This window comes from Oncorhynchus keta, chromosome 6 (assembly GCF_023373465.1).
Source record: "Oncorhynchus keta strain PuntledgeMale-10-30-2019 chromosome 6, Oket_V2, whole genome shotgun sequence".
In the NCBI taxonomy this organism is placed as follows: Eukaryota; Metazoa; Chordata; class Actinopteri; order Salmoniformes; family Salmonidae; genus Oncorhynchus; species Oncorhynchus keta.
In genome coordinates, this window is record NC_068426.1 from 26,588,502 (window position 1) to 26,615,277 (window position 26,776).

At 43.8% G+C, this 26,776-nt stretch overlaps 1 protein-coding gene across 2 annotated transcripts in view; it reads left to right on the forward strand.

Annotated features, from left to right (window-relative positions):
• Positions 1-26,776, forward strand: part of LOC118385296 (tyrosine-protein kinase ABL1-like) — a 54,982-nt gene that overhangs the window by 12,211 nt on the left and 15,995 nt on the right. Inside the window, exon 1 of one of the 2 annotated variants that reach the window (XM_035772322.2) lies at positions 13,488-14,124. The exons of the other annotated variant lie outside the window; for it this stretch is intronic. Coding sequence (XP_035628215.1) covers positions 14,040-14,124 — 85 coding nt within the window. The 5' untranslated portion in view covers positions 13,488-14,039. Of the gene's footprint in view, positions 1-13,487; positions 14,125-26,776 lie in introns of those variants that run through there. 2 annotated transcript variants of the gene reach the window in all.

Genomic DNA, 26,776 nt, shown 5'->3' on the forward strand with positions numbered 1-26,776 from the left:
CCTCGTGTGTGCGCGCATCTGCCTCGTGTGTGCGCGCATCTGCCTCGTGTGTGCGCGCATCTGCCTCGTGTGTGCGCGCATCTGCCTCGTGTGTGCGCGCATCTGCCTCGTGTGTGCGCGCATCTGCCTCGTGTGTGCGCGCATCTGCCTCGTGTGTGCGCGCATCTGCCTCGTGTGTGCGCGCATCTGCCTCGTGTGTGCGCGCATCTGCCTCGTGTGTGCGCGCATCTGCCTCGTGTGTGTGTGTGCGCGCATCTGCCTCGTGTGTGTGTGTGCGTGCATCTGCCTCGTGTGTGTGTGTGCGTGCATCTGCCTCGTGTGTGTGCGTGCATCTGCCTCGTGTGTGTGCGTGCATCTGCCTCGTGTGAGTTCGTGCGTCTGCCTCGTGTGTGTGCGTTGAAACATTTCAACTGCTTTCACCGTCTCGGCATTCCAGCTTGCGATGTGGAGATTAGTGCAGGTGCTGCTTCCTTGCCATGGCGCCCCCTCAGTATTTCCCCGATGACAAAGAAGAAAAGAGCCATCAGTGCTATCTGGTCATCACATCATAAAAGGCCCCATCCACCAATCACATGGGATCAGTCTCTCAGCTCTGCTCTGTAGGTGGTCTGGGCTGCCTGTATCAAAGGGCCAATGGAGCAATGCTGACAGATCCTGTTTTGGCAACAGGTCTCCTACTAGATCTTAACTCCGAGGCAATGATGGCTAAAGGGCGAGGCAAGGAGGGGAGTAGCAGTGGTGATATATAGTCTTCAAGTCATCAGTGCGGAGGCAGATATGCATGACACGCTCACGCCATTGATTTTTCATCCCTGTTGCCTTAAACCCTACCCAAAAACCTTACACCCGGGCCCTAGCCTGAGTGGCCCATCTCCCACCACAGCTGTGCCATACTTATGGGGGATATGTGGAACCCAAAACCCCTCTCCTCATCCCCAGGCCTGCAAGGCAGAGACACCCAGGCTGCGTTCTCCAGTGACCCTGAGTAAACACACACGCCTGGTTCCTCACTGTCTGACTGACCGATGGAAGCTGAGGTAGTAACCAGGTCAGGCACAGCGATGGAATGAGGAGCCTAGTATGGTGTAATAACACTACAAATGCTGATATGAACTACAGCAGGGCGCCTCTTTCTCTAGTTAGTATTCTGGGTGTAATACCTCTGGTTCCCGCACTAAGATGGGCAGGACCAGTGCCAAGCTTTGCATTGCTGACATTTTAGACAGTCTGCTGGTACATGCGAGACGTTTGTGTTAAATGTTCAGCTTCGGTTACTTGCATCTTGTGTGTTTGAGAGAGACGCTAAGATGACTTGTTGATAAACTGACTGATGCCCTCGTTTTTAACCCCATGTCTGGAAGTGACTATAGGACAGTTGACAGAATGCTGCCAGGATTATAGACAGTGCCTTCAGAATGTATTCACAACCCTTTCCACATTTTGTTGTTACAGCCTGAATTAAAAATGTATTACTTAAAAAAAACAATTTAATACACAATACCCCATAATGTCGAAGTGGAATTATGTTATATATATATTTTCTTTTACAAATTAGTCTTCAACCTGTCCTTTAGCTTAGTATTATGGAGTAATAACTATGTTGTCGATAGATACTTTTTTCCACAGAAATATAACTCTAACTGTTTAAAAGTCACCATTGGCCTCATGGGGAAATCCCTGAGCGGTTTCTTTCCTTTCCGTCAACTAAGTTAGGAAGGATGCCTGTATCTTTGTAGTGACTGGGTGTATTGATCCACCATCCAATGTGTAATTAATAACTTCACCATGCTTAAAGGGATATTCAATGTCTGCTTTTTACCAATAGGTGCCCTTCTTTGCGAGGCATTGGAAAACCTCCCTGGTCTTTGTGGGTGAATCTGTGTTTGTAATCATCTGCTCGACTGAGGGACCAGATATGAGGTAGTTACACTATTATTGCACACGGTTTGTCCATGCAACTTATTATGTGACTTGTTTAGCACATTTTTACTCCTGAAATTATTTCTGCTTGCCATAACAAAGGGGCTGAATACTTATTGACTCAAGACATTTCAGCTTTTCATTTGATTAATTTGTGAACATTTACAAAAACAGAATTCCACTTTGACACGATGGGATATTGTGTGTAGGCCAGTGACAAACAAAATCCAAATGTAATCTATTTGAAATGCAGGCTTTAACATAACTAAATTTGGGAAAAGTCGAGGTGTGAATACTTCTGAAGGGACTTTATGTAAATGAGGAATATCTGTATTTAATTTTAGATACATTTGCTAAATTATCCACACAAAGAAAAATCACTTGGTCATTAGGGAGTATTGTGTGTAGATGGGTGAGAGAAAATCTATTTAATCCATTTTGAATTCAGGTTGTAACTTAATGTGGAATAAGTCAAGGGGTATGAATACTTTCTGAAGATCTTTATCCAAACGGGAGCTGAAGTAAATACTGGCATTTAATACTTTCACTGTAGATCTTTATTGCCTGGCCATACCGGTGTGTCTGTTGTGTTGGAAACATCATTACTCTTCAGTTTATTGGTAATGTCTACCTACAGTATCACTACTCTACTACCCATCCGAGGTGGCCTTTTACTCCTATTTATGGTCTTTCATGGTCCTTCGTACCAGATATCGTCCATGTTAGTCAATGGTCATAGCAGCTGTAATTACCAATTGCGGATTTTAATAATTTTCCTCAAATCCAGTCCTAGGTGACACACGAGGGGCAAGTGTCAAATTACAGTCAAAGCGACAACTATGGTCTGAATAATTTCCTTGTCCCATGTAATCACAAAGCACTACAAGGGTTTTTGTCAATACTGAAATGTTGTCTGAGTTTCCTTCACGTTGCTTTGTTTCGTCCCCATCTCTCCTGTGCTTGGAGGGGTTGGAAAAGGGGAGCAATGAACGTGGCAAAATAGGAAAAGTCCCGAAAATCATCCTGTGTATGTCAGCTAACTGTTACCACACAGAGAGACGGATAATATAAAACGCAATGGATTCATTCTCATTTGAGCTCATGGCCAAACAATGCGCTTCATGTTTCTCCATCTGCAACCTTTTTCCCCTTTTGTATTTTTTTAATTTTTTTTACAGCCTCTCCATCTCTCCTCATCCCCTCCGCTCTGTGACTGCGGTGAGTTAATGGAGTTTTGGGGAGATTGAGGAAGCAGGTGCGTTTCTATTTGATTTGTGTGCTGGCGAGATGACATGTTTGCCATGCCAGGCTGAGAGGATATACGGCCTGGTGGCATGTGACTGGATGCTCTGGAAACTTTGGTCATTTCTAAGTCTCACACCATGTGTCAGGATGCCCTATAGCAGGGGTTCTCAAACCTTTTGGAGCTGGGACCTCTCTTGTGACAGCAAATTCATCAGGAACCCACTCATAATCAGAATACAATATTGAGTGATGTAAAAATAGCATGCAAGAGGTTTTACTATGACTTTGGCAGTGCATGGCCGGACAAACATTTACATTTACATTTAAGTCATTTAGCAGACGCTCTTATCCAGAGCGACTTACAAACAGTCGGAACCTGGGAAGAAACATTTTAAAGGCCCATCTCTTGGCATTGGAGAACATTTAGCAGGTTTCAAGTTAATTTCCTGTAATTTTACACATTTTGTCATGGAGCAGAAGTTTTGGGTTGTTGCAGCCTTAAAGCTAATATCCTGCAATTTTGCAATGAGGCAGAGAGAGAACTTTGCAGTTTTAAAGCTTAACTTACAATGTGTTTATGTAAATGACTAAAAAAATACAAATGGTAATGAGTTAAAGTGGAAGTACTGTGGATACCAATATCCCTGTGAGTCTCCCAGGCCAATGTTGCCCGGGGTTAAGAACAAATTGTAGATGAATAATATGACATTGTGTTACACACTTCAAACGTATTCCATGGATCCCTTGGCCAAAGGTTGTTTAATCTGTTGGTAATATTCAATAGCGGAACTCGTTTTGAGAACCTATGCCCTATAGATGCCTTGATGCACTGCCATTTTTTACCAGAACATTTAAATAATCCATTGGATAATTTGTAAATATTCACTTATTTAGAAGCTAGTCTGTATTTTTTTTTTTAAGTATACATCTGGCCATTTTATAATTAATAATTGCATGATATGTTGTTTTTTGCAACCCTGCTCTGAAAGGTTTTGACCACTAGTCTTGCTTCACTGCTTTGATTGGTGCAGCTAGAAACCACAAGTGTTTATTCTATAATGAACAGGCACCTGCGAAGAAAATTCAAGGAACTTGTTCATCTATTTTGTTGTGCTCTTATATTTTTATTGGTCTTTCATGTTTGATGTGCTCAGGGTGTTGTTAAGTCTCATTTGCAGTGTGAATCATGATGAGCAAAGTCATTTGTAGCCTATCATTTCACTTTCCCTATGAGAACCATATTTGGCTTTGCTGTACCGAAGCCTACCAGCAGCCCACCTGGAAAAGGTTGCACCGTGTCCATTATAACGTAGAAAAACAGATGGCTCTTATGGAAGATGCCAACTCTTTGGCGATAACAGTAGATGGCAAAGTCAAAGATGCTGGTTTCCAATCTGTGGCAAAGTTTTCCCTAAATGCTTATGACCAATCCAGAACCAGCCAAGCTAGCTGGCTAATCTTTTGAATACAGTGTAGTAAAATACAAACAGAAACAGAACATCAGCTAGCTAGATAAGGTTAGTATGCTGCTAGCTACAATGACAGCTGCCAGTTGCCCATGTGTTTCTCCACTCCATGTGGAAGTCATTGCAATGTTCTTTCCCATCCCCAATTTGTGAATATGTGTAAGTAGTAGGCCTATGACGATACCACTATCGCGCAAATTGTTTTCCATGGCAAAACTGAAAACACGAAGCGGACTAAACTCTTTGGTCATTTAAAAACTAGCTGTATGTAAGAGTGTGATATAGCTTAGAAAATAATACATGTGACTCTAGATGACAACATAAGGATGTTTAACAACCATTAGGGCTGTTTTCCTAAAGAAGATAAATCCGCTTTATGTTTTGTTTCCTTGGTACGACACTAACGAGTATCGCGAAACTGGTACCTTCCTGGAACCTAAACGAGCGTTTCCGCTCTAGGGCAGGAGTTACATCCAAATAGGGGCGGCATTGTCCTCTGGTGGGTGCTTTTTTTTATGTTCAAGAGTTAAGTATAGATTTCCATCCGATCTGAGGACCTCATAGAATGTTAGGCTGCAGTTACATGACGCAACTTCCACACAATTTTAGTTGCAGTTGCAACTGACATGTCAAGCAACTTTGCTGTTAGATGACGCTACTTAAAACTTTCTGCGGATCAGAGGGACACTCGCGTCCCATTTCGAAAATTTCTGGTGAAATTGCAGAGCACCAAATTCAAATTAAATTACTATAAATATAAAACTTTCATGAAATCACAATAAAGGTGAACTTGTTCTTAATCCAGCCGCTGTATCAGATTTCAAAAAGGCTTTACGGCGAAAGCAAACCATGCGATTATCTGAGGACAGCGCCCAGCGCACAAATGCAAAACAAATAATTTTCAACCTCGGAGTTGCGAAAGTCAGAAATAACGATATAATATATGCCTTACCTTTGAAGATCTTGTTCTGTTGGCACTCCAAAAGGTCCCAGTTACATTACAAATGGTCCTTTTGTTCGATAAAGTCCTTTTTATATCCATAAAAACTCAGTTTCGCTGGCGTGCTTCAGTCAATAATCCACCCGGTTTCCCTCCTTCAAAATGCATACAAAATTAATCTCAAACGTTACCAATAAACTTATCCAAACAAGTCAATCAACGTTTAGAATGAAACCTTAGGTACCCTAATATGTACATAACTATAACATTTTTGACGGAGAATCGTTATTGTCTTTACTGGAGAAAAATACCAAAGAACGTGCTCTCATTAACACGCTTGAAAACACTACAGCCAAAATGGGAGCCACCTAGAAAAACTACAATTTCTGGCTCATTTCTCCAAAAACCAGCCTGAAACTCTTTCTAACGAATGTTGACATCTAGTGGAAGCCCTAGGAACTGCAATCGGGCAACCTCGGAACTGCAATCGGGCATACAGCTCGTTGAGTGCAGTCTTAGTGCCAGCATCTGTTTGTGGTAATAAATAGACCGCTATGAATAATATAGATGAGAACTCTCTTGCTAGATAGTGTGGTCTACAGTTTGTTTTCCAGTGATTGCACGTTGGCCAATAGAACTGATGGTAGAGGAGATTTCAAATCAAATCAAATTTTATTTGTCACATACACATGGTTAGCAGATGTTAATGCGAGTGTAGCGAAATGCTTGTGCTTCTAGTTCCGACAATGCAGTAATAACCAACAAGTAATTTAACTAACAATTCCTAAACTACTGTCTTATACACAGTGTAAGGGGATAAATAATATGTACATAAGGATATATGAATTAGTGATGGTACAGAGCAGCATAGGCAAGATACAGTAGATGGTATCGAGTACAGTATATACATATGAGATGAGTATGTAAACAAAGTGGCATAGTTAAAGTGGCTAGTGATACATGTTTTACATAAGGATGCAGTCGATGCTATAGAGTACAGTATATACGTATGCATATGAGATGAATAATGTAGGGTAAGTAACATTATATAAGGTTGCATTGTTTAAAGTGGCTAGTGATATATTTACATTTCCCATCAATTCCCATTATTAAAGTGGCTGGAGTTGAGTCAGTGTGTTGGCAGCAGCCACTCAATGTTAGTGGTGGCTGTTTAACAGTCTGATGGCCTTGAGATAGAAGCTGTTTTTCAGTCTCTCGGTCCCAGCTTTGATGCACCTGTACTGAGCTCGCCTTCTGGATGATAGCGGGGTGAACAGGCAGTGGCTCGGGTGGTTGATGTCCTTGATGATCTTTATGGCCTTCCTGTAACATCGGGTGGTGTAGGTGTCCTGGAGGGCAGGTAGTTTGCCCCCGGTGATGCGTTGTGCAGACCTCACTACCCTCTGGAGAGCCTTACGGTTGAGGGCGGAGCAGTTGCCATACCAGGCGGTGATACAGCCCGCCAGGATGCTCTCGATTGTGCATCTGTAGAAGTTTGTGAGTGCTTTTGGTGACAAGCCGAATTTCTTCAGCCTCCTGAGGTTGAAGAGGCGCTGCTGCGCCTTCTTCACGATGCTGTCTGTGTGAGTGGACCAATTCAGTTTGTCTGTGATGTGTATGCCGAGGAACTTAACTTGCTACCCTCTCCACTACTGTTCCATCGATGTGGATAGGGGGGTGTTCCCTCTGCCGTTTCCTGAAGTCCACAATCATCTCCTTAGTTTTGTTGACGTTGAGTGTGAGGTTATTTTCCTGACACCACACTCCGAGGGCCCTCACCTCCTCCCTGTAGGCTGTCTCGTCGTTGTTGGTAATCAAGCCTACCACTGTTGTGTCGTCCGCAAACTTGATGATTGAGTTGGAGGCGTGCGTGGCCATGCAGTCGTGGGTGAACAGGGAGTACAGGAGAGGGCTCAGAATGCACCCTTGTGGGGCCCCAGTGTTGAGGATCAGCGGGGAGGAGATGTTGTTACCTACCCTCACCACCTGGGGGCGGCCCGTCAGGAAGTCCAGTACCCAGTTGCACAGGGCGGGGTCGAGACCCAGGGTCTCGAGCTTGATGACGAGCTTGGAGGGTACTATGGTGTTAAATGCTGAGTGGTAGTCGAACAGCATTCTCACATAGGTATTCCTCTTGTCCAGATGGGTTAGGGCAATGTGCAGTGTGGTTGAGATTGCATCGTCTGTGGACCTATTTGGGCGGTAAGCAAATTGGAGTGGGTCTAGGGTGTCAGGTAGGGTGGAGGTGATATGGTCCTTGACTAGTCTCTCAAAGCACTTCATGATGACGGAAGTGAGTGCTACGGGGCGGTAGTCGTTTAGCTCTGTTACCTTAGCTTTCTTGGGAACAGGAACAATGGTGGCCCTCTTGAAGCATGTGGGAACAGCAGACTGGTGTAGGGATTGATTGAATATGTCCGTAAACACACCGGCCAGCTGGTCTGCGCATGCTCTGAGGGTGCGTCTGGGGATGCCGTCTGGGCCTGCAGCCTTGCGAGGGTTAACACGTTTAAATGTCTTACTCACCTCGGCTGCAGTGAAGGAGAGACCGCATGTTTTCGTTGCAGGCCGTGTCAGTGGCACTGTATTGTCCTCAAAGTGGGCAAAAAAGTTATTTAGTCTGCCTGGGAGCAAGACATCCTGGTCCGTGACTGGGCTGGATTTCTTCTTGTAGTCCGTGATTGACTGTAGACCCTGCCACATGCCTCTTGTGTCTGAGCCGTTGAATTGAGATTCTACTTTGTCTCTGTACTGACGCTTAGCTTGTTTGATAGCCTTGCGGAGGGAATAGCTGCACTGTTTGTATTCGGTCATGTTACCAGACACCTTGCCCTGATTAAAAGCAGTGGTTCGCGCTTTCAGTTTCACGCGAATGCTGCCATCAATCCACGGTTTCTGGTTAGGGAATGTTTTAATCATTGCCATGGGAACGACATCTTCAACGCACGTTCTAATGAACTCGCACACCGAATCAGCGTATTCGTCAATGTTGTTATCTGACGCAATACGAAACATATCCCAGTCCACGTGATGGAAGCGGTCTTGGAGTGTGGAGTCAGCTTGGTCGGACCAGCGTTGGACAGACCTCAGCGTGGGAGCCTCTAGTTTTAGTTTCTGTCTGTAGGCAGGGATCAGCAAAATGGAGTCGTGGTCAGCTTTTCCGAAAGGGGGGCGGGGCAGGGCCTTATATGCGTCGCGGAAGTTAGAGTAACAATGATCCAAGGTTTTTCCACCCCTGGTTGCGCAATCGATATGCTGATAAAATTTAGTGAGTCTTGTTTTCAGATTAGCCTTGTTAAAATCCCCAGCTACAATGAATGCAGCCTCCGGATAAATGGTTTCAAGTTTGCAAAGAGTTAAATAAAGTTCGTTCAGAGCCATCAATGTGTCTGCTTGGGGGGGGGGATATATACGGCTGTGATTATAATCGAAGAGAATTCTCTTGGTAGATAATGCGGTCTACATTTGATTGTGAGGAATTCTAAATCAGGTGAACAGAAGGATGAGTTCCTGTATCTGTTTCTTTCATCACACCATGTCTCGTTAGCCATAAGGCATACGCCCCCGCCCCTCTTCTTACCAGAAAGGTGTTTGTTTCTGTCGGCGCGATGCGTGGAGAAACCCGTTGGCTGCACCGCTTTGGATAGCGTCTCTCCAGTGAGCCATGTTTCCGTGAAGCACAGAACGTTACATTCTCTGATGTCCCTCTGGAATGCTACCCTTGCTCGGATTTCATCAACCTTTTTGTCGAGACTGGACATTGGCAGGAAGAATGCTAGGGAGTGGTGCACGGTGTGCCCGTCTCCGGAATCTGATCAGAAGACTGCCTCGTTTCCCTCTTTTTCTGAGTCGTTTTTTGGGGTCGCTGCATGCGATCCATTCCGTTGTCCTGTTTGTAAGGCAGAACACAGGATCCGCGTCGCGAAAAACATATTCTTGGTCGTACTGATGGTGAGTTGACGCTGATCTTATATTCAGTAGTTATTTTCGACTGTATGTAATGAAACCTAAGATGACCTGGGGTACTAATGTAAGAAATAACACGTAAAAAAACAAAAAACTGCATAGTTTCCTAGGAACGCGAAGCGAGGCGGCCATCTCTGTCGGCGCCGGAAGCTATTTACTCACTCGCCTCCGAATCCTCACAAGGCACCCCGACCTTCTCCCTCTGTATCTCAGCCTTTTCTTCCCGCGAATGACGGGGATTTGTGCCTGGTCTCCGGAAAGCAGTATACCTTTCGCGGTGGACTCATTAAAGAATAAGTATTTGTCCAGTTCGAGGTGAGTAAACGCTGTTACTTTCGGCCGTAAGAGACGGTAGCAGAAACTTTATGTACTAATTAAATAAGTTACAAACAATTCGGGAAAAACAAACAAAATAGCACAGTTTTTAAGTAGCCCGTAAAACTGCAGCCATCCCCTCCGGTGCCATTATGGACCATCTCCCTTGCGTAGAGTTGATCAGGCTCTTGATTGTGGCCTGGGGAATGTTGTCCCACTCCCCTTCAATGGCTGTGCAATGTTGCTGGATATTGGCGGGAACTGGAACACGCTGTCATACGCGTAGATCCAGAGCATCCCAGACATGCTTAAGGGGTGGCATGTCTGGTGAGTATGCCGGCCATGGAAGAACTGGGACATTTTCAGCTTCCAGGAACTGTGTACAGATCCTTGTGACGTGGGGCTGTGCATTATCATGCTGAAACATGAGGTAATGGCGGTGGATGAATGGCATGACAATGGGCATCAGGATCTCGGCACAGTATTTCTATGCATTCAAATTCCCATCGATAAAGTGCAATTATTGACGACACGCATGCAGATGAGCTTCCCCGAGATGGTGTCTGACAGTTTGTGCAGAAATTCTTTGGTTGTACAAATCCGCATTTTCATCAGCTGTCCGGGTGGCTGGTCTTGGATGATCCCAACGGTGAAGAAGAGAATATGGAGTTCCTGGGCTGGCATGGTTATACATGCTCTGCGGTTGTGAGGCCGGTTGGATGTACTGCCAAATTCTCTAAAATGACATTGGAGGTGGCTTATGATAGAGAAATTAACATTACATTCTCTGGCAACTGCTTTGTTGGACATTCCTGCAGTCAGCATGCGAATTGCACACTCCAACTTGAGACATCTGTGGCATTGTGTGTGACAAAACTGCACATTTCAGTGGCCTTTTATTGTCCCCAGCACAAGGTGCACCTGTGTAATGAGCATGCTGTTTAATCAGCTTCTTGATTTGCCACTCCTGTCAGGTGGATGGATTATCTTGGCAAAGGAGAAATGCTCACTAACAGGGATATAAACAAATTTGTGCACCAAATTTGAGAGAAGTAAGCTTTTGTGTGCATATGTGACATTTCTGGTATCTTTCATTTCAACTCATGGGACTAACACTTTACATGTTGCCTTTTATATTTTGGTTCAGTGTAGCCATCACTGTTTGATCAAGCTCTCTTGCTCCTTAGCTAGCAACACTTTTTAGCTAGTGCAGTTCATGTTGAAAGTGTTAGTTTATTGACTTCAGAACCATGTACATAACACCTTTACTAGTCTTGATGCCAGTATTTACTTCAGCTCCCGTTTGGATAATGTCTCTTCTGTCCACCTTGATCACGGTTCCCGCAGTACTGACAGCTGTGTTGTTGACATGACAACTCGGCCGGAGTTCCTAACCTTTGAAATGGATCATGTGACAAAGCATTTGTTTTAATTGGTGTTGATTGGCTGTTGCAAAGTCGAAATATTTCAGCTGGATGCTTACGAGTTGCAGATTAATTGCAGGCTTATTACGGTTTTCACCAATCAAGAAGCAACTCGGTTACAAGCCACAATTTCTGTGCAAGTTGCGTTGTGTAACTGCAGCCTTAGACTTTTTTTTGGCAGTAAACATACAGTTGAAGTCGGAAGTTTACATACACCTTAGCCAAATACATCAGTTTTTCACAATTCCTGACATTTAATCCTAGTAAAAATGCCCTGTCTTAGGTCAGTTAGGATCACCACTTTATTTTAAGAATGTGAAATGTCAGAATAATAGTAGAGAGTGATTTACTTCAGCTTTTATTACTTTCATCACATTCCCAGTGGGTCAGAAGTTTACATACACTCAATTAGTATTTGGTAGCATTGTCTTTAAATTGTTTAACTTGGGTCAAACGTTTCGGGTAGCCTTGCACAAGCTTCCCACAATAAGTTGGGTGAATTTTGGCCCATTCCTCCTGACAGAGCTGGTGTAACTGAGTCAGGTTTGTAGGCCTCCTTGCTCGCACACACTTTTTCAGAGATGGTGTTCTTCAGCTTGCAAGCATCCCCCTTTTTCCTCAACATATCAATGGTCATTATGGCAAAACAGTTTTATTTTGTTTTATTAGACCAGAGGACATTTCTCCAAAAAGTTGTCCTAACCGACTTGCCAAAACTATAGTTTGTTAACAAGATATTTGTGGAGTGGTTGAAAAACGTGTTTTAATGACTCCAACCTAAGTGTATGTAAACTTCCGACTTCAACTGTCAGTCCCGAAATGATTATCAATGGCTTGATTGGAGAATTCTTTATTTAACCAGGTAGGCCAGTTGAGAACAAGTTTTAATTCACAACTGCAACCGGAACAAGATAAAGCAAAGCAGTGCGACAAAAACAACAGAGTTACACATGGGATAAACAAAAGTACAGTAAATAACAATAGTAACATTGTTACAATTGTCTTCCTTAGTGGCATGTTATCACCTTCTATACCACTGACTCACCTTTTTAGAGACGGGATTGACTACAGTAACAGACTCCTGGCCTATATTCAGTCAATTGTCCTCCTTTTCCTTATGATTGGAAATTTCAGTGAGCGTGTTAGCCAGCTAGCATGCTTCTGGGCTGTGGACTGACAGATCGAAGGTTCCAGCCAGTCTGGAGTCACCCGCTGAAGTGGTATTACACACACTTGAATGTAGCGTCTGCTGAAAGGCAAGGAAAGTGAATCAGCGGTTTTGAGGGATACTGGTCTTGACTGAAGTCAGAAATCTATCCAAAGAATACCTATATGTAACATTGCCTTTCTATAGCGGTAAACTCATAATTTGCACACACTCTGCACCTTTTATTGTCAATGTTCTGGTTTGGAGAGACCATGTGGGCATACCTGTTTTTATAGTCTATTCATTCTAATGACTCTTGTTGATAACATTTCATGGCATGAGATGCTGAAGAATGACACAACCAATCCTTGAGTTCAGTATGGCCACTAAAGACAGCTGAGGGAAGACGGGGATAGAGGAAGGCATGTCGCAAGAGGGCCTGACTAATGCCAATGATTCTTTGTTCCTCACAGAAACGGCCAGCCATTCAGTCCCTAGAAGCACATGGCCCTGCATGTTTCTTTTTAGATTAAAGTTTTGTTTTATTTTATCAGTTGAGATATTAGATTTCACAATTATTGCAGTTCACCTCCAGTTAAAACAGCCCTGGGCAAATTAACCTTATTTGAGCAGTGTAAAAGTTAAGGGGGGCTCAGGGGAATAGCGTACTTTTCTCTGTTATCTGATTGCAGAATAGCTCCCTACTCCGAGCTCAAGCTTTTGTGCTTTTAAAAAGCCAGGTGGCTTCCAGACCCCGTTCTTTAACCTGTAAGCATTTCAGATCTGAGTAAGAGAAAGGGGGAAACTGAGGGAGAGAAGAAGTGGGGGTGGGGGTTTGAAGTGTTGAAGGGTTTTTTGAAAAAGTGTCTTGTGGCTCTCCAACAGAAGGACAAGGAGAAACATCTGACTGGATCTTTCACAGTTGTAACTTAAAATTTGGTTGTCAACAGAGTTTTCATCTGTCTTTTTTCGATGTGTTTTTTTTTTGCATACTGTTTCTGTTTGCGTTCCTCTTGGTGTGTGTGTGTGTGTGTGTATAGTAGTTCTTGCTCTCTTGTGTGTTGTGGGAGGGCCCAGCCATCTGATGTCATTCAGTGCAGCAAGCAGAGCCTGAAAGAGGCCCTTTGTTGTCAGGCTGTAGCACGAGTCCCTGTGCTTCTCATGCTAACGGACATACACACACGCATACACCGGGGACTGGAGAGAGAATGGCACCATCCAAACTGCCCTACTGCCCGCTCAACTGACATATCCGCATGTCCAGCCAGCTTTCGGCCAGAACGGGTGCACTTTTGGGTCGCGTCTGCCTCCTCCGGAAAGGAGCTAACCAAGCCAGAGAGAAAAAAAGATGGAGCCGCTTGGACTACAAAGTTTGTAGACTTTGCGGGCAGCACAGAGTTCGCTTTTGTTTGGTGGAATAGAGGAGAGAAAAGGGGGTCACAACAGCCAAAGATTCTGAGAGGAGAAAAGCAGAATTCCTTATTTTTTTTAGTTATTTGTCTTTTCATGACAGACCTGGGGAAGTTTTTTCTGTTGATCTGCCGGCAAAAGGAAACATAAGGGACACTGAGCTGATAAACAAACAGCATTTTTCAAGTGGAAGCGAAAGAAAGCAAATGAAAATGTTGGAGATTTGCCTGAAATTGGTGGGGTGTAAATCTAAGAAAGGCCTCTCGTCCTCCTCCAGCTGCTACTTGGAAGGTAAGAATTCGAGGAACGGCAGTAGGGGGTTGGTATGGAGTATAAGGGGGGTTGTTTTGGGTTTGATTCTTAGAGAAAGACAAAGATGGTCAGAGAAGGAGATGACACTAGGGGAGAAGGGGGAGAGAACATAGTGCATCTTCTCCCTCTATCTCTCCGTGTGAGGCCTCTGTCGTTCCTCTGGAAAGCGGAGGGGGAGACCATCAGGGAGAGGGAAGCTAGACACTGGCTTGCTGCAGAGGAAAGAAGGGGAAAGAAGAGGGATGAGAGAATACAAGGAAATCTGACTCCAGGCTGGGCTCATTTTTACTTTTGTTTGAGGGTTTCATCTAAATCTACGCTTTCCTTTTCAGTCTTTGCTGAGATTTGCATCTTGTTTATTGTTTTTCTACATTGAGTGCAAAGAAAAGTTGAACTGAGTTATAGAGTTTTAAGATTTATCGGCCTTATAGAGTGTACCATTAATTATTTTCCAAGCCTACACTCGGCCTTACTTTAAACATAGATGCTCTAAATAGATTAGCCTGAATCAAAGATGAATGAAATTTGAGGAAATCCATGTGCTAAGGATTGCACATGGATTGATTTAATAGACAATATACTGTAGTCCTGGAACACTTTCCAGCAAAGTAGATGTTGATCAATAACTTCTTAAACGCACATTTTTATATAGCGGTGGTTACACACACACACACACACACACACACACACACACACACACACACACACACACACACACACACACACACACACACACACACACACACACACAACACACAACACAGACCAAAAATGAAAGAGCAGTCTCTAATTTGGAATAGTTAAATGTATTTCTGGAAATAAATGAGCAATTCTCTCTTTGGAGGGATATCCACTTATTGAATTTGCAATAAGTTAGCTAGCCCCCAATTTAACCTTCTTTCTGTTTACATTACTCATAGCCTTGTGTGGCAAATTCTTCTGCAGTCAATAAAGCCTAGCATTTTACACCTGTCCTTCTCTGTGTGGGAGGTTCACTCACCCTCATGTCTAGTCGGTCCCTGTAGCTCAGTTGGTAGAGCATGGCGCTTGTAACGCCAGGGTAGTGGGTTCGATTCCCGGGACCACCCATACGTAGAATGTATGCACACATGACTGTAAGTCGCTTTGGTTAAAAGTGGCTGCTAAATGGCATATATAGTGTACCAATGTTCGACCTAATCACAGTCGAGCTGGGGGGAGAACTAGTCAACAGAAGGCATCAGATCCAGATAGGATCTTTAAACAGTGGTTAGACCTCCAGATCTCAGGCTTGATCCAGCGTCAAGCTCTTTGTCACCCATCACAGGTGTCGACAGCGAGGTGATGCAACAGAATCGCCCAAGCGTGAGTCCTTTTCCCTCCCTCCAACTTCGCCTCAAGTGGCTTGGTTCTACGTCATGGAACTTGACTGTTGTTTGGATTCTTATGGCCCTAGTCACTATGTTTTGATCTCAGAGGTCAAGGAGGTAGTGATGAACTCCACTTGGCCAATATCTGTATCCCCTGTTCTGTCAGTGTGTTTGTGGTTAGTTTTAATTCATCCCTGTTGCTCATACCAAGTCTGTCATAGCTGTCAAGAGTTCCACACATATTTAATGACTGCTGGATGGATTATCTCCCCCAGTGATCCAGCCAGGATATGCTGTAATCCCAGCCTCTCCACTAGCAACTGCTGTTTCCCTTTTCCCTTTCTTTCTTGCCTCATTTTAAGTCTTATTCCATTCCCCCCCCCCTTTCTATCTCTCCCTCCCTCTTGCTCTCTCTCAGTATGCTGCCATGTCATGCAGTATGTCTCAGTCTGCTGTCACTCCTCACTAAGAGCAGAGGTATTTGAGGTTAGTAAAATGGACATGTGTAGGCGAGGTGAGCTGTTAGTGCCCACACACTTATGACAAGTCTATCCCCTCCTCCACCTCCTTCCTCTCATTTCTTATCCACTACACTCATGTGTATCTCCCTCCATCTGTCTTATTTCCTCACCCGACAACCCCCGCCTGCCCATATTCTTTCTACAAAATCTAAGCGTTTATCTTTTGCGGATTGAATCATAGCCTTGGAGTTCAATTGTTTTCAGTCGCTCACTAAGAAATCAAGCTGTCATTCCTCATGCTTGCACTTGAAGTCTATAGTTGGAAAGATACCAGTTCTGTTTTGAGATTTTTGGTTTGGGTCATTCTCAAATGTCCAGAATGATTACAGATTGAGAGAACTTTTCTGCTCATTGTCTGAATGGTGAAGTTTTGCTCTGCAATCACACTCTGCTGTTAACAGGACACCCCTCTACCACAAGGGTCTTCAATTCAAGGGGCTTTATTGGCATGGGAAACATATGTTAACATTTCCAAAGCAAGTGAAGTAGATAATATACAAAAGTGAAATAAACAATAACAAATTAACAGTAAACATTACACTCAGACGTTCCAAAAGAATAAAGACATTACAAATGTCATATCATGTGTATATACACTGCTCAAAAAAATAAAGGGAACACTAAAATAACACATCCTAGATCTGAATGAATGAAATATTCTTATTAAATACTTTTTTCTTTACATAGTTGAATGTGCTGACAACAAAATCACACAAAAGTATCAATGGAAATCAAATTTATCAACCCATGGAGGTCTGGATTTGGAGTCACACTCAAAATTAAAGTGGAAAACCACACTACAGGCTGATCCAACTTTGATGTAATGTCCTTAGAACAAGTCAAAATGAGGCTCCGTAGTGTGTGTGGCCTCCACATGCCTGTACGACCTCCCTACAATGCCTGGGCATGCTCCTGATGAGGTGGAGGATGGTCTCCTGAGGAATCTCCTCCCAGACCTGGACTAAAGCATCCGCCAACTCCTGGACAGTCTATGGTGCAACGTGGCGTTGGTGGATGGAGCAAGACATGATGTCCCAGATGTGCTCAATTGGATTCAGGTCTGGTGAACGGGCGGGCCAGTCCTTAGCATCAATGCCTTCCTCTTGCAGGAACTGCTGACACACTCCAGCCACATGAGGTCTAGCATTGTCTTGCATTAGGAGGAACCCAGGGCCAACCGCACCAGCATATGGTCTCACAAGGGGTCTGAGGATCTCATCTCGGTACCTAATGGCAGTCAGGCTACCTCTGGCGAGCACATGGAGGGCTGTGCGGCCCCCAAAGAAATGCCCCCCCACACCATGACTGACCCACCGCCAAACCGGTCAAGCTGGAGGATGTTGCAGGCAGCAGAACGTTCTCCACGGCGTCTCCAGACTGCCACGTCTGTCACATGTGCTCAGTGTGAACCTGCTTTAATCTGTGAAGAGCACAGGGCGCCAGTGGCGAATTTGCCAATCTTGGTGTTCTCTGGCAAATGCCAAACATCCTGCACGGTGTTGGGCTGTAAGCACAACCCCCACCTGTGGGCCCTCATACCACCCTCATGGAGTCTGTTTCTGACCGTTTGAGCAGACACATGCACATTTGTGGCCTGCTGGAAGTCATTTTGCAGGGCTCTGGCAGTGCTCCTCCTGCTCCCCCTTGCACAAAGGCGGAGGTAGCGGTCCTGCTGCTGGGTTGTTGCCCTCCTACGGCCTCCTCCACGTCTCCTGATGTACTGGCCTGTCTCCTGGTAGCGCCTCCATGCTCTGGACCCTACGCTGACAGACACAGCAAACCTTCTTGCCACAGCTCGCATTGATGTGCCATCCTGGATGAGCTGCACTACCTGAGCCACTTGTGTGGGTTGTAGACTCCGTCTCATGCTACCACTAGAGTGAAAGCACCGCCAGCATTCAAAAGTGACCAAAACATCAGCCAGGAAGCATAGGAACTGAGAAGTGGTCTGTGGTCACCACCTGCAGAACCACTCCTTTATTGGGGGTGTCTTGCTAATTGCCTATAATTTCCACCTGTTGTCTATCTATTCCATTTGCACAACAGCATGTGAAAATGATTGTCAATCAGTGTTGCTTCCTAAGTGGACAATTTGATTTCACAGAAGTGTGATTGACTTGGAGTTACATTGTGTTGTTATTGCTGCTGTGATGGTACACTGGTATTTCACCCAGTAGATATGGGAGTTGAACAAAATCATGTTTGTTTTCAAATTCTTTGTGGATCTGTAATCTAAGTGAAATATGTGTCTCTAATATGGTCCTACATTTGACAGGAGGTTAGCAAGTGCAGCTCAGTTTCCACCTGATTTTGTGGGCAGTGTGCACATAGCCTTGCTATTGAGAGCCAGGTCTGCCTATGTTCACTGAGTCTGTACATAGTCAAAGCTTCCCTTAAGTTTGGGTCAGTCACAGTGGTCAGGTATTCTGCCTCTGTGTGTGTACTCTCTGTTTAGGGCCAAATAGCATTCTAGTTTGATGTTTTTTGTTCATTCTTTCCAATGTGTCAAGTAATTAATAATCTTTTTGTTTTCTCATTATTTGGTTGGGTCTAATTGTGTTGCTGTCTATATTTTTCCTGCCCAGGGACCCCCTCCCAGGCAAACCAGCGACCCAGGGACCCCCATCATACTTTAGCAAAAAAAAATCTGTCTTATCAGGTGAATGATAATGGCAAGGAGAAGTAATCAACATTCTCCTTGCCAAATAAATAGATTTGGTTGATAGTTTTCCATTATTATGACCTCCCTACTAGGCTTCGGGGGTATCCTGATTGTTATACCTTCACACTGAACACAAAGGGCACTGTTTTCTAACCCCACAGCCTCTGTAACCTGAAGGTTAGCAATGCTAACAAGTACATGTAAAATCCCATGGAGAATGCTAACTAAATGCTAATGAGCGCAGTGCAACGTTTTTAGTCTCCAACCTAAATTACTGTATTTTCAGGACAGACATCCCAGCTCATAATTAAATACAAGTACCTACATGTTTTTTTGCTGCAAACACAAAACCGATATTAGATAGCAATGCTCTTGATCCACAAGGGGATTTTGTGCTGTTACCAAATAAAGCTTGATTTTGGAAGAAGATATCCACTTAGCTAACTAGCTACTAAATTAAAAAATAAACTGCAGTTGTGCATTTACCTTAATAGTTATAGTTTCTAAGATATTTAGCTGGCGACATTTTAGTTGTGAATTCCATACTGTAGCTAGATCACCTGGCACGTGCTGCACAACAGTGAGTGACAAGGCCCTCGTCGTTGTATGCTTGTAAATAAACACCACATGACTGGGGTCTACCGGTAAGCTTCATAATGAAACATTTTGACAGGTAAAATAGAACGCAGTCTTTATTTCCTAACGTATTGCACAAGTTGACTGCAGGTATTTACATAAAAAGTAGCTACAAATATTAAAGTTTATAAAGAAACTTCAGACACAGTTTTGACGGTATTGAAAAACCATCCCATGGCTTTTTCAAAATACCCGGGTATACGGTACACCGCCCAAGCCTACTCCCCACATAATTGGAATACACAGTGCCTTGCAAAAGTATTCATCCCCCCTTGGCGTTTTTCCTATTTTGTTGCATTACAACCTGTAATTTGAACAGATTTTTATTTGGATTTCATGTAATGGACATACACAAAATAGTCAAAATTGGTGAATTGAAATGAAAATGGAACTGGCAAGGGGGGCATTACTCAGAGAGGCAACAAAGAGACCAAAGATAACCCTGAAGGAGCTGCAAAGCTCCTCCGCGGAGATTGGAGTATCTGTCCATAGGACCACTTTAACCGTACACTTCACAGAGCTGGCCTTTACAGAGGAGTGGCCAGAATAAAGCCATTGCTTAAGAGAAAAAAAAGGAAACACTTTGGTGTTCGCCCGAAAGGCATGTGGGAGACTCCCCAAACATATGGAAGAAGGTACTCTGTTCAGATGATACTAAAATGTATACTTTTGGCCATGAAGGAAAACACTGTCTGGCGCAAATACAACACCCTTTTCAACCCCCTGGTGGTGGCAGCATCTGTGGGAATGTTTTTCATCGGTAGGGACTGGGAAACTGGTCAGAATTGAAGGAAAATTGGATGGCACTAAATACAGGGAAATTCTTGGGGACACCTGTTTCAGTCTTCCAGAGATTTGAGACTGGGACGGAGGTTGACCTTCCAGCAGGACAATGACCCTAAGCACACTGCTAAAGCAACACTCGAGTGGTTTAAGGGGAAACATTTAAATGTCATGGACTGGCCTAGTGAAAGCCCAGGCTTCAATCTAATTTAGAATCTGTGGTATGACTTAAAGATTGCTGTACACCAGCAGAACCCATCCAACTTGAAGGAACTGGAACAGTTTTGCCTTGAAGAATGGGCAAAGAATGGGCAAAAATCCCAGTGGCTCGATGTGCCAAGCTTATCGAGACATACCCCAAGAGACTTGCAGCTGTAATTGCTACAAAAGGTGGCTCTACAAAGTATTGACTTGTGGGGGGGTGAATAGTTAAGCACGCTCAAGTTTTCAGTTTTTTGGGCTTATTTCTAGCTTGTTTCACAATAAAGAAAAATATTTTGCATCTTCAAAGTGGTAAGCATGTTGTGTATCTCAAATGATACAACCCCCCCAAGAAAGTCTATTTTCATCCCAGATTGTAAGGCAACAAAATAGGACAAATGCCAAGGGGGTTGAATACTTTCGCAAGCCACTGTCCATGCTGACTAGATCGGGCACACGTCTGCCATCACGCGCATGTTGATTTTGGACTTTAAAAAAAATATATATATATACTTTTTTGGATTTTTGCATATTTATATAAAAAAATGCGAAAATATCAAATTTACATAAGTATTCAGACCCTTTTAATCAGTACTTGGTTGAAGCTCCTTTGGCATTGATTACAGCCTTGAGTCTTAAGCTACAAGCTTGGCACATCTGTATTTTTGGAGTTTCTCCCATTCTCTGCAGATCCTCTCAAGCGCTGTCAGGTTGGATGGGGAGCGTCACTGCACAGCTATTTTCAGGTCTCTCCAGAGATGTTTGATAGGCTTCAAGTCCGGGCTCTGGCTGTGCCACTCAAGGACTTTGAGAGATTTCTCCCGAAGCCACTCCTGCGTTGCCTTGGCTGTGTGCTTAGGGTCGTTGTTCTCTTGGAAGGTGAACCTTCACCCCAGTCTGAGGTCCTGAGCTTTCTGGAGCAGGTTTTCATCAAGAATCTCTCTGTACTTTGGTCCGTTCTTCTTTCCCTTGATCCTGATTAGTCTCCCAGTCCCTGCCGCTGAAAAACATCCCCACAGCATGATGCTGCCACCATGCTTCACCGGAGGGATGTTGCCAGGTTTCCTCCAGTCATGACGCTTGGCATTAAGGCCGAAGAGTCCAATCTTGGTTTCATCAGAGCAGAGAATCTAGGTTCTCATGGTCTGAGGCCTTGAGCTTTTTACTGAGGAGTGGCTTCCGTCTGGCTGCTCCAACCATAAAGGCCTGATTGATGGAGTGCTGCAGAGATTGTTGACCTTTTGGAAAGTTCTCCCATCTCCACAGAGGAACTCTGGAGCTCTGTCAGAGTGACCATCTGGGTCTTGGTCACCTCCCTGACCATGTCCCTTCTCCCCCGATCGCTCAGTTTGGCTGGGCTGCCAGCTGTAGGAAGAGTCGTGGTGGTTCCAAACTTCTTCCATTTAAGAATGATGGAGGCCACTGTGTTCTTGCTGCAGAAAGGTTTCGTAACCCTTCCACAGATGTGCCTCCACACAATCCTGTCTCGGAACTCCACAGACAATTCCTTCGACCTCATGACTTGGTTTTCGTTCAGACAAGCACTGTCAACTGTGGGACTTTTATATAGACAGATGTGTGCCTTTCCAAATCATGTCCATTTAACCGTTTGACAGAGTGAAACTTCTCGTTTCGCCTCTTCCCTTCTGAAGTGAAAAAACTGGCATAATGGATTATGATCATTGTAGTTAATTACCACGTGTCTGTGCTTAACTAGAGTGAATATTTGCTTAATGAAAACTACAACTCCCTTCAGCCCAGCTTCCCACATAGTTCTTGATTTCTTTCGGGAATGATTTGATTTCTCTCTAGGGACCGGTACATGTTGGATGCACAAAAAAACAGATCTGAATGGAATTCAAGTAATTGGACCGATGTCGGTCAATTAGTAATTTAATAACCCCCAAAAAACAGAATTACTGTTAATCGCTCAGCACTATTAGCTGATTTAAATACAGTCAAGAAATCTTACTAGCAGCCAGCGGCACTTCCCACACTGGTAGCCTATTTGCGGGTACCTTTCCAAACCCTATGTCAGATACTCCAGTGAGTGTAATTAGCTCAATATTAGGAGTTGAGAAATAATGTCGACATCATTAGAAATAAGATAAACCTCTACTCTAGGTATGCTATTCAAAATGTGTTAACTCTGTCTAAACATTTTTCAACTTACAGTTGAATATTCGTGCTCTTCCAGTGCCAGCCATAGTGCTGGGGAGCAGAACGTGTTGCGATGCCTCTGCTCTTATCTCACACTCCCCAGGAATGTTAATCATGCAGATCTGTAATCTCTGTCATGTGCCCAGTTAGAGAGCCTAGTGCCCAGACTGTCAGCTGTGTGTGGTGACCATCTTTCTCATGGGGCTCCCGAGTGGCGCAGCGTTCTAAAGCACTACAGACACCCTGGTTCGAATTCAGGTTGTATCACAACCAGCCGTAATTGGGAGTCCCATAGGGCAGCGCACAATTGCCCCAGCGTCGTCCGGGTTTGGCCGGTGTAGACCGTCATTGTAAATATACATTTATTCTTAACTGACTTGCCTAGATAAACAAAAGTGACTTTTTTTTTATGGAATAATTCTCCCTCAGTGAATCTCATCATGTAATGTGGCTCCACAGTAGATCACCAAATAGCCTCCCTCTGCATTTCACCAGGTAACTCTGTTAGGGCTCAGTTAACCACTTCTCATCTACACAAAAGGTGTTGGTTTGACATAAGATACAAATGTGGTGGCATCGGAATAGATGGCTGTCTTTTTACGGTCCCCTAACCAATTGTGCTATTGTGTGTTTTCGCGTAATTTGTAACTTATTTTGTACATAATGTTTCCGCCACCGTCTCTTATGACCGAAAAGAGCTTCTGGATATCAGGACAGCCATTACTCCCCTTGTACTGGATGAAGATATTTTCTTTAACGAGTCGGACGCGAAGGATTTACTCCAGACACCCGACAAGGCCCAAATCCCTGCCATTCGCAGGTGAAAGAGACCGAGATATTGGAGACATAGGTCTGGGTGCCTTTTTGAGGATCCGACGGCGAGTGGGTAATCTGCCTTTACCATCGGTCCTATAAGCCAACATGCAATCATTGGATAACAAAATACACGAGCTACGAGCACTTATATCCTACCAACAGGATATTAAAAACTGTAATATCTTATGTTTCACAGAGTTGTGGCTGAACGATGACATGATTAACATCAAGCTGGCGGGTTTTACGCTTTTTTGGCAGGATAGAATATCAGCCTCTGGTAAGACGAGGTATGGAGTATATGTATATTTGTAAACAACAGCTGGTGCACGAAATCTAAAGATGTCTCAAGGTTTTGCTCGCCTAAGGTGTAGAGTATCTTATGATCAGCTGTAGACCACCCTAGTTTTTAATCTATATTCTTCGTAGCTGTCTATTTACCACCACAAACCAATGCTGGTACTAAGACCGCACTCAATGAGCTGTATACGGTCGTAAGCAAACAGGAAAATGCTCATCCAGAGGCGACGCTCTTAGTGGCCGGGGACTCTCATGGAGGGAAACTTATATCCGTTTTACCTAATTTCTACCACCTTTACTCCACAAAAAGAGACTTGTACAAAGCTCTCCCTCGCCCTCCATTTGGCAAATCTGACCATAATCCGAGCCACCTGATTCCTGCTTACAAGCAAGAACTAAAGCAGGAAGCACCAGTGACTCGGTCAATGAAAACAATGGTCAAATGAAGCCGATGCTAAGCTACAGGATTGTTTTGCTAGCACAGACTGGAATATGTTCCGGGATTCTTCCGATGGCATTGAGGAGTACACCACATCGGTCACTGGCTTCACCAATAAGTGCACCGATGACTCCCCCCCGATTATTTATGGCCGATTTCAAGTTTTCGTAACAATCGGAAATAGTTTTTTTTGGGCGCCGATTTGCCGATTTTAAAATATATATATATATATATACAGTGGGGCAAAAAAGTATTTTGTCGGCCACCAATTGTGCAAGTTCTCCCACTTAAAAAGATGAAGCCTGTAATTTTCATCATAGGTACACTTAAACTATGACACAAAATGAGAAGAACATAAATCAGAAAATCACATTGTAGGATTTTTAATGAATTTATTTGCAAATTATGGTGGAAAATAAGTATTTGGTCAATAACAAAAGTTTATCTCAATACTTTGTCATTGCCAACAAAGGGTATATAAGAGGTCAAACGTTTTCTGTAAGTCTTCACAAGGTTTTCACAAAGTGTTGCTGGTATTTTGGCCCATTCCTCCATGCAGATCTCCTCTAGAGCAGTGATGTTTTGGGGCTGTTGCTGGGCAACAAGGACTTTCAACTCCCTCCAAAGATTTTTTGTGGGGTTGAGATCTGGAGACTGGCTAGGCCACTCCAGGACCTTGAAATACTTCTTACAAAGCCACTCCTTCGTTGCCCGGGCGGTGTGTTTGGGATCATTGTCATGCTGAAAGACCCAGCCACGTTTCATCTTCAATGCCCTTGCTGATGGAAGGAGGTTTTCACTCAAAATCTCACGATACATGGCCCCATTCATTCTTTCCTTTACATGGATCAGTCGTCCTGGTCCCTTTGCAGAAAAACAGCCCCAAAGCATGATGTTTCCACCCCCATGCTTCACAGTAGGTATGGTGGTGTTTGGATGCAACTCTGCATTCTTTGTCCTCCAAACATGACGAGTTGAGTTTTTACCAAAAAGTTCTATTTTGGTTTCATCTGACCATATGACATTCTCCCAGTCTTGTTCTGGATCATCCAAATGCTCCCTAGCAAACTTCAGACGGGCCTGGACATATACTGGCTTAAGCAGGGGGACACGTCTGGCACTGCAGGATTTGAGTCCCTGGCAACATAGCGTGTTACTGATGGTGAGCTTTGTTACTTTGGTCCCAGCTCTCTGCAGGTCATTCACTAGGTCCCCCCGTGTGGTTCTGGGATTTTTGCTCACTGTTCTTGTTATCATTTTGACCCCACGGGGTGAGATCTTGCGTGGAGCCCCAGATCGAGGGAGATTATCAGTAGTCTTGTATGTCTTCCATTTCCTAATAATTGCTCCCACAGTTGATTTCTTCAAACCAAGCTGCTTACCTACTTCAGATTCAGTCTTCCCAGCCTGGTGCAGGTCTACAATTTTGTTTCTGGTGTCCTTTGACAGCTCTTTGGTCTTGGCCATAGTGGAGTTTGGAGTGTGACTGTTTTAGGTTGTGGACAGGTGTCTTTTATACTGATAACAAGTTCAAACAGGTGCCATTAATACATTTACATTTACATTTAAGTCATTTAGCAGACGCTCTTATCCAGAGCGACTTACAAATTGGTGCATTCACCAATAATACATAATACATAATACAGGTAATGAGTGGAGGACAGAGGAGCCTCTTAAATAAGAAGTTACAGGTCTGTGAGAGCCAGAACTCTTGCTTGTTTGTAGGTGACCAAATACTTATTTTCCACCATAATTTGCAAATAAATTCATTAAAAATCCTACAATGTGATTTTCTGGATTTTTTTCTCTCATTTTGTCTGTCATAGTTGAAGTGTACGTATGATGAAAATTACAGGCCTCTCTCATCTTTTGAAGTGGGAGAACTTGCACAATTGGTGGCTAACTAAATACTTTTTTGCCCCACTGTGTGTATGTATGTATGTATGTATGTATGTATAAAATATATATATATATATATATATATATATATATATATATTTATATTTTATCTACTTGAGGATAAATTGATTTTATTGATGTATTATATTAAGTTAAAATAAGTGTTAATTCAGTATTGTTGTCATTGTTACAAATACATAGATTTTTTAAATCGGGCGATTAATCTGTATCAACCTTTTTGGTCCTCCAATAATCGGTATCGGTACCGGCGTTGAACAATAATATACAACAACAATCATAATCGGTCGACCTCTACTACATACCCCAAGCAGAAGCTATGGATTACAGGCAACATCCACACTGAGCTAAAGGGTCGAGCTGCCGCTTTCAAGGAGCGAGACTCTAACCCGGAAGCTTATTATAAATCCTGCTATGCCCTCCGACGTACCATCAATCAGGTAAAGCGTCAATACAGGACTAAGATTGAATCGTACAACACTGGCTCCGACGCTCGTCGGATGTGGCAGAACTTGCAATCTATCACAGACTACAAAGGGAAACACTGCTGCGAGCTGCCCAGTGACACGAGCCTACCAGACAAGCTAAATTACTTATATGATCGCTTCGAGGCAAGTAACACTGAAACATGCACGAGAGCATCAGCTGTTCTAGACGACGGTGTGATCACGCTCTCCGTAGCCGATGTGAGTAAGAACTTTTAAACAGGTCAATATTCACAAGGCCGCAAGGCCAGACTGATTACCAGGATGTATACTCCAAGCATGCGCTGACCAACTGGCATGTGTCTTCACTGACATTTTCAACCTGTCCCTGCCTGACTGAGTCTGTAATACCAACATGTTTCAAG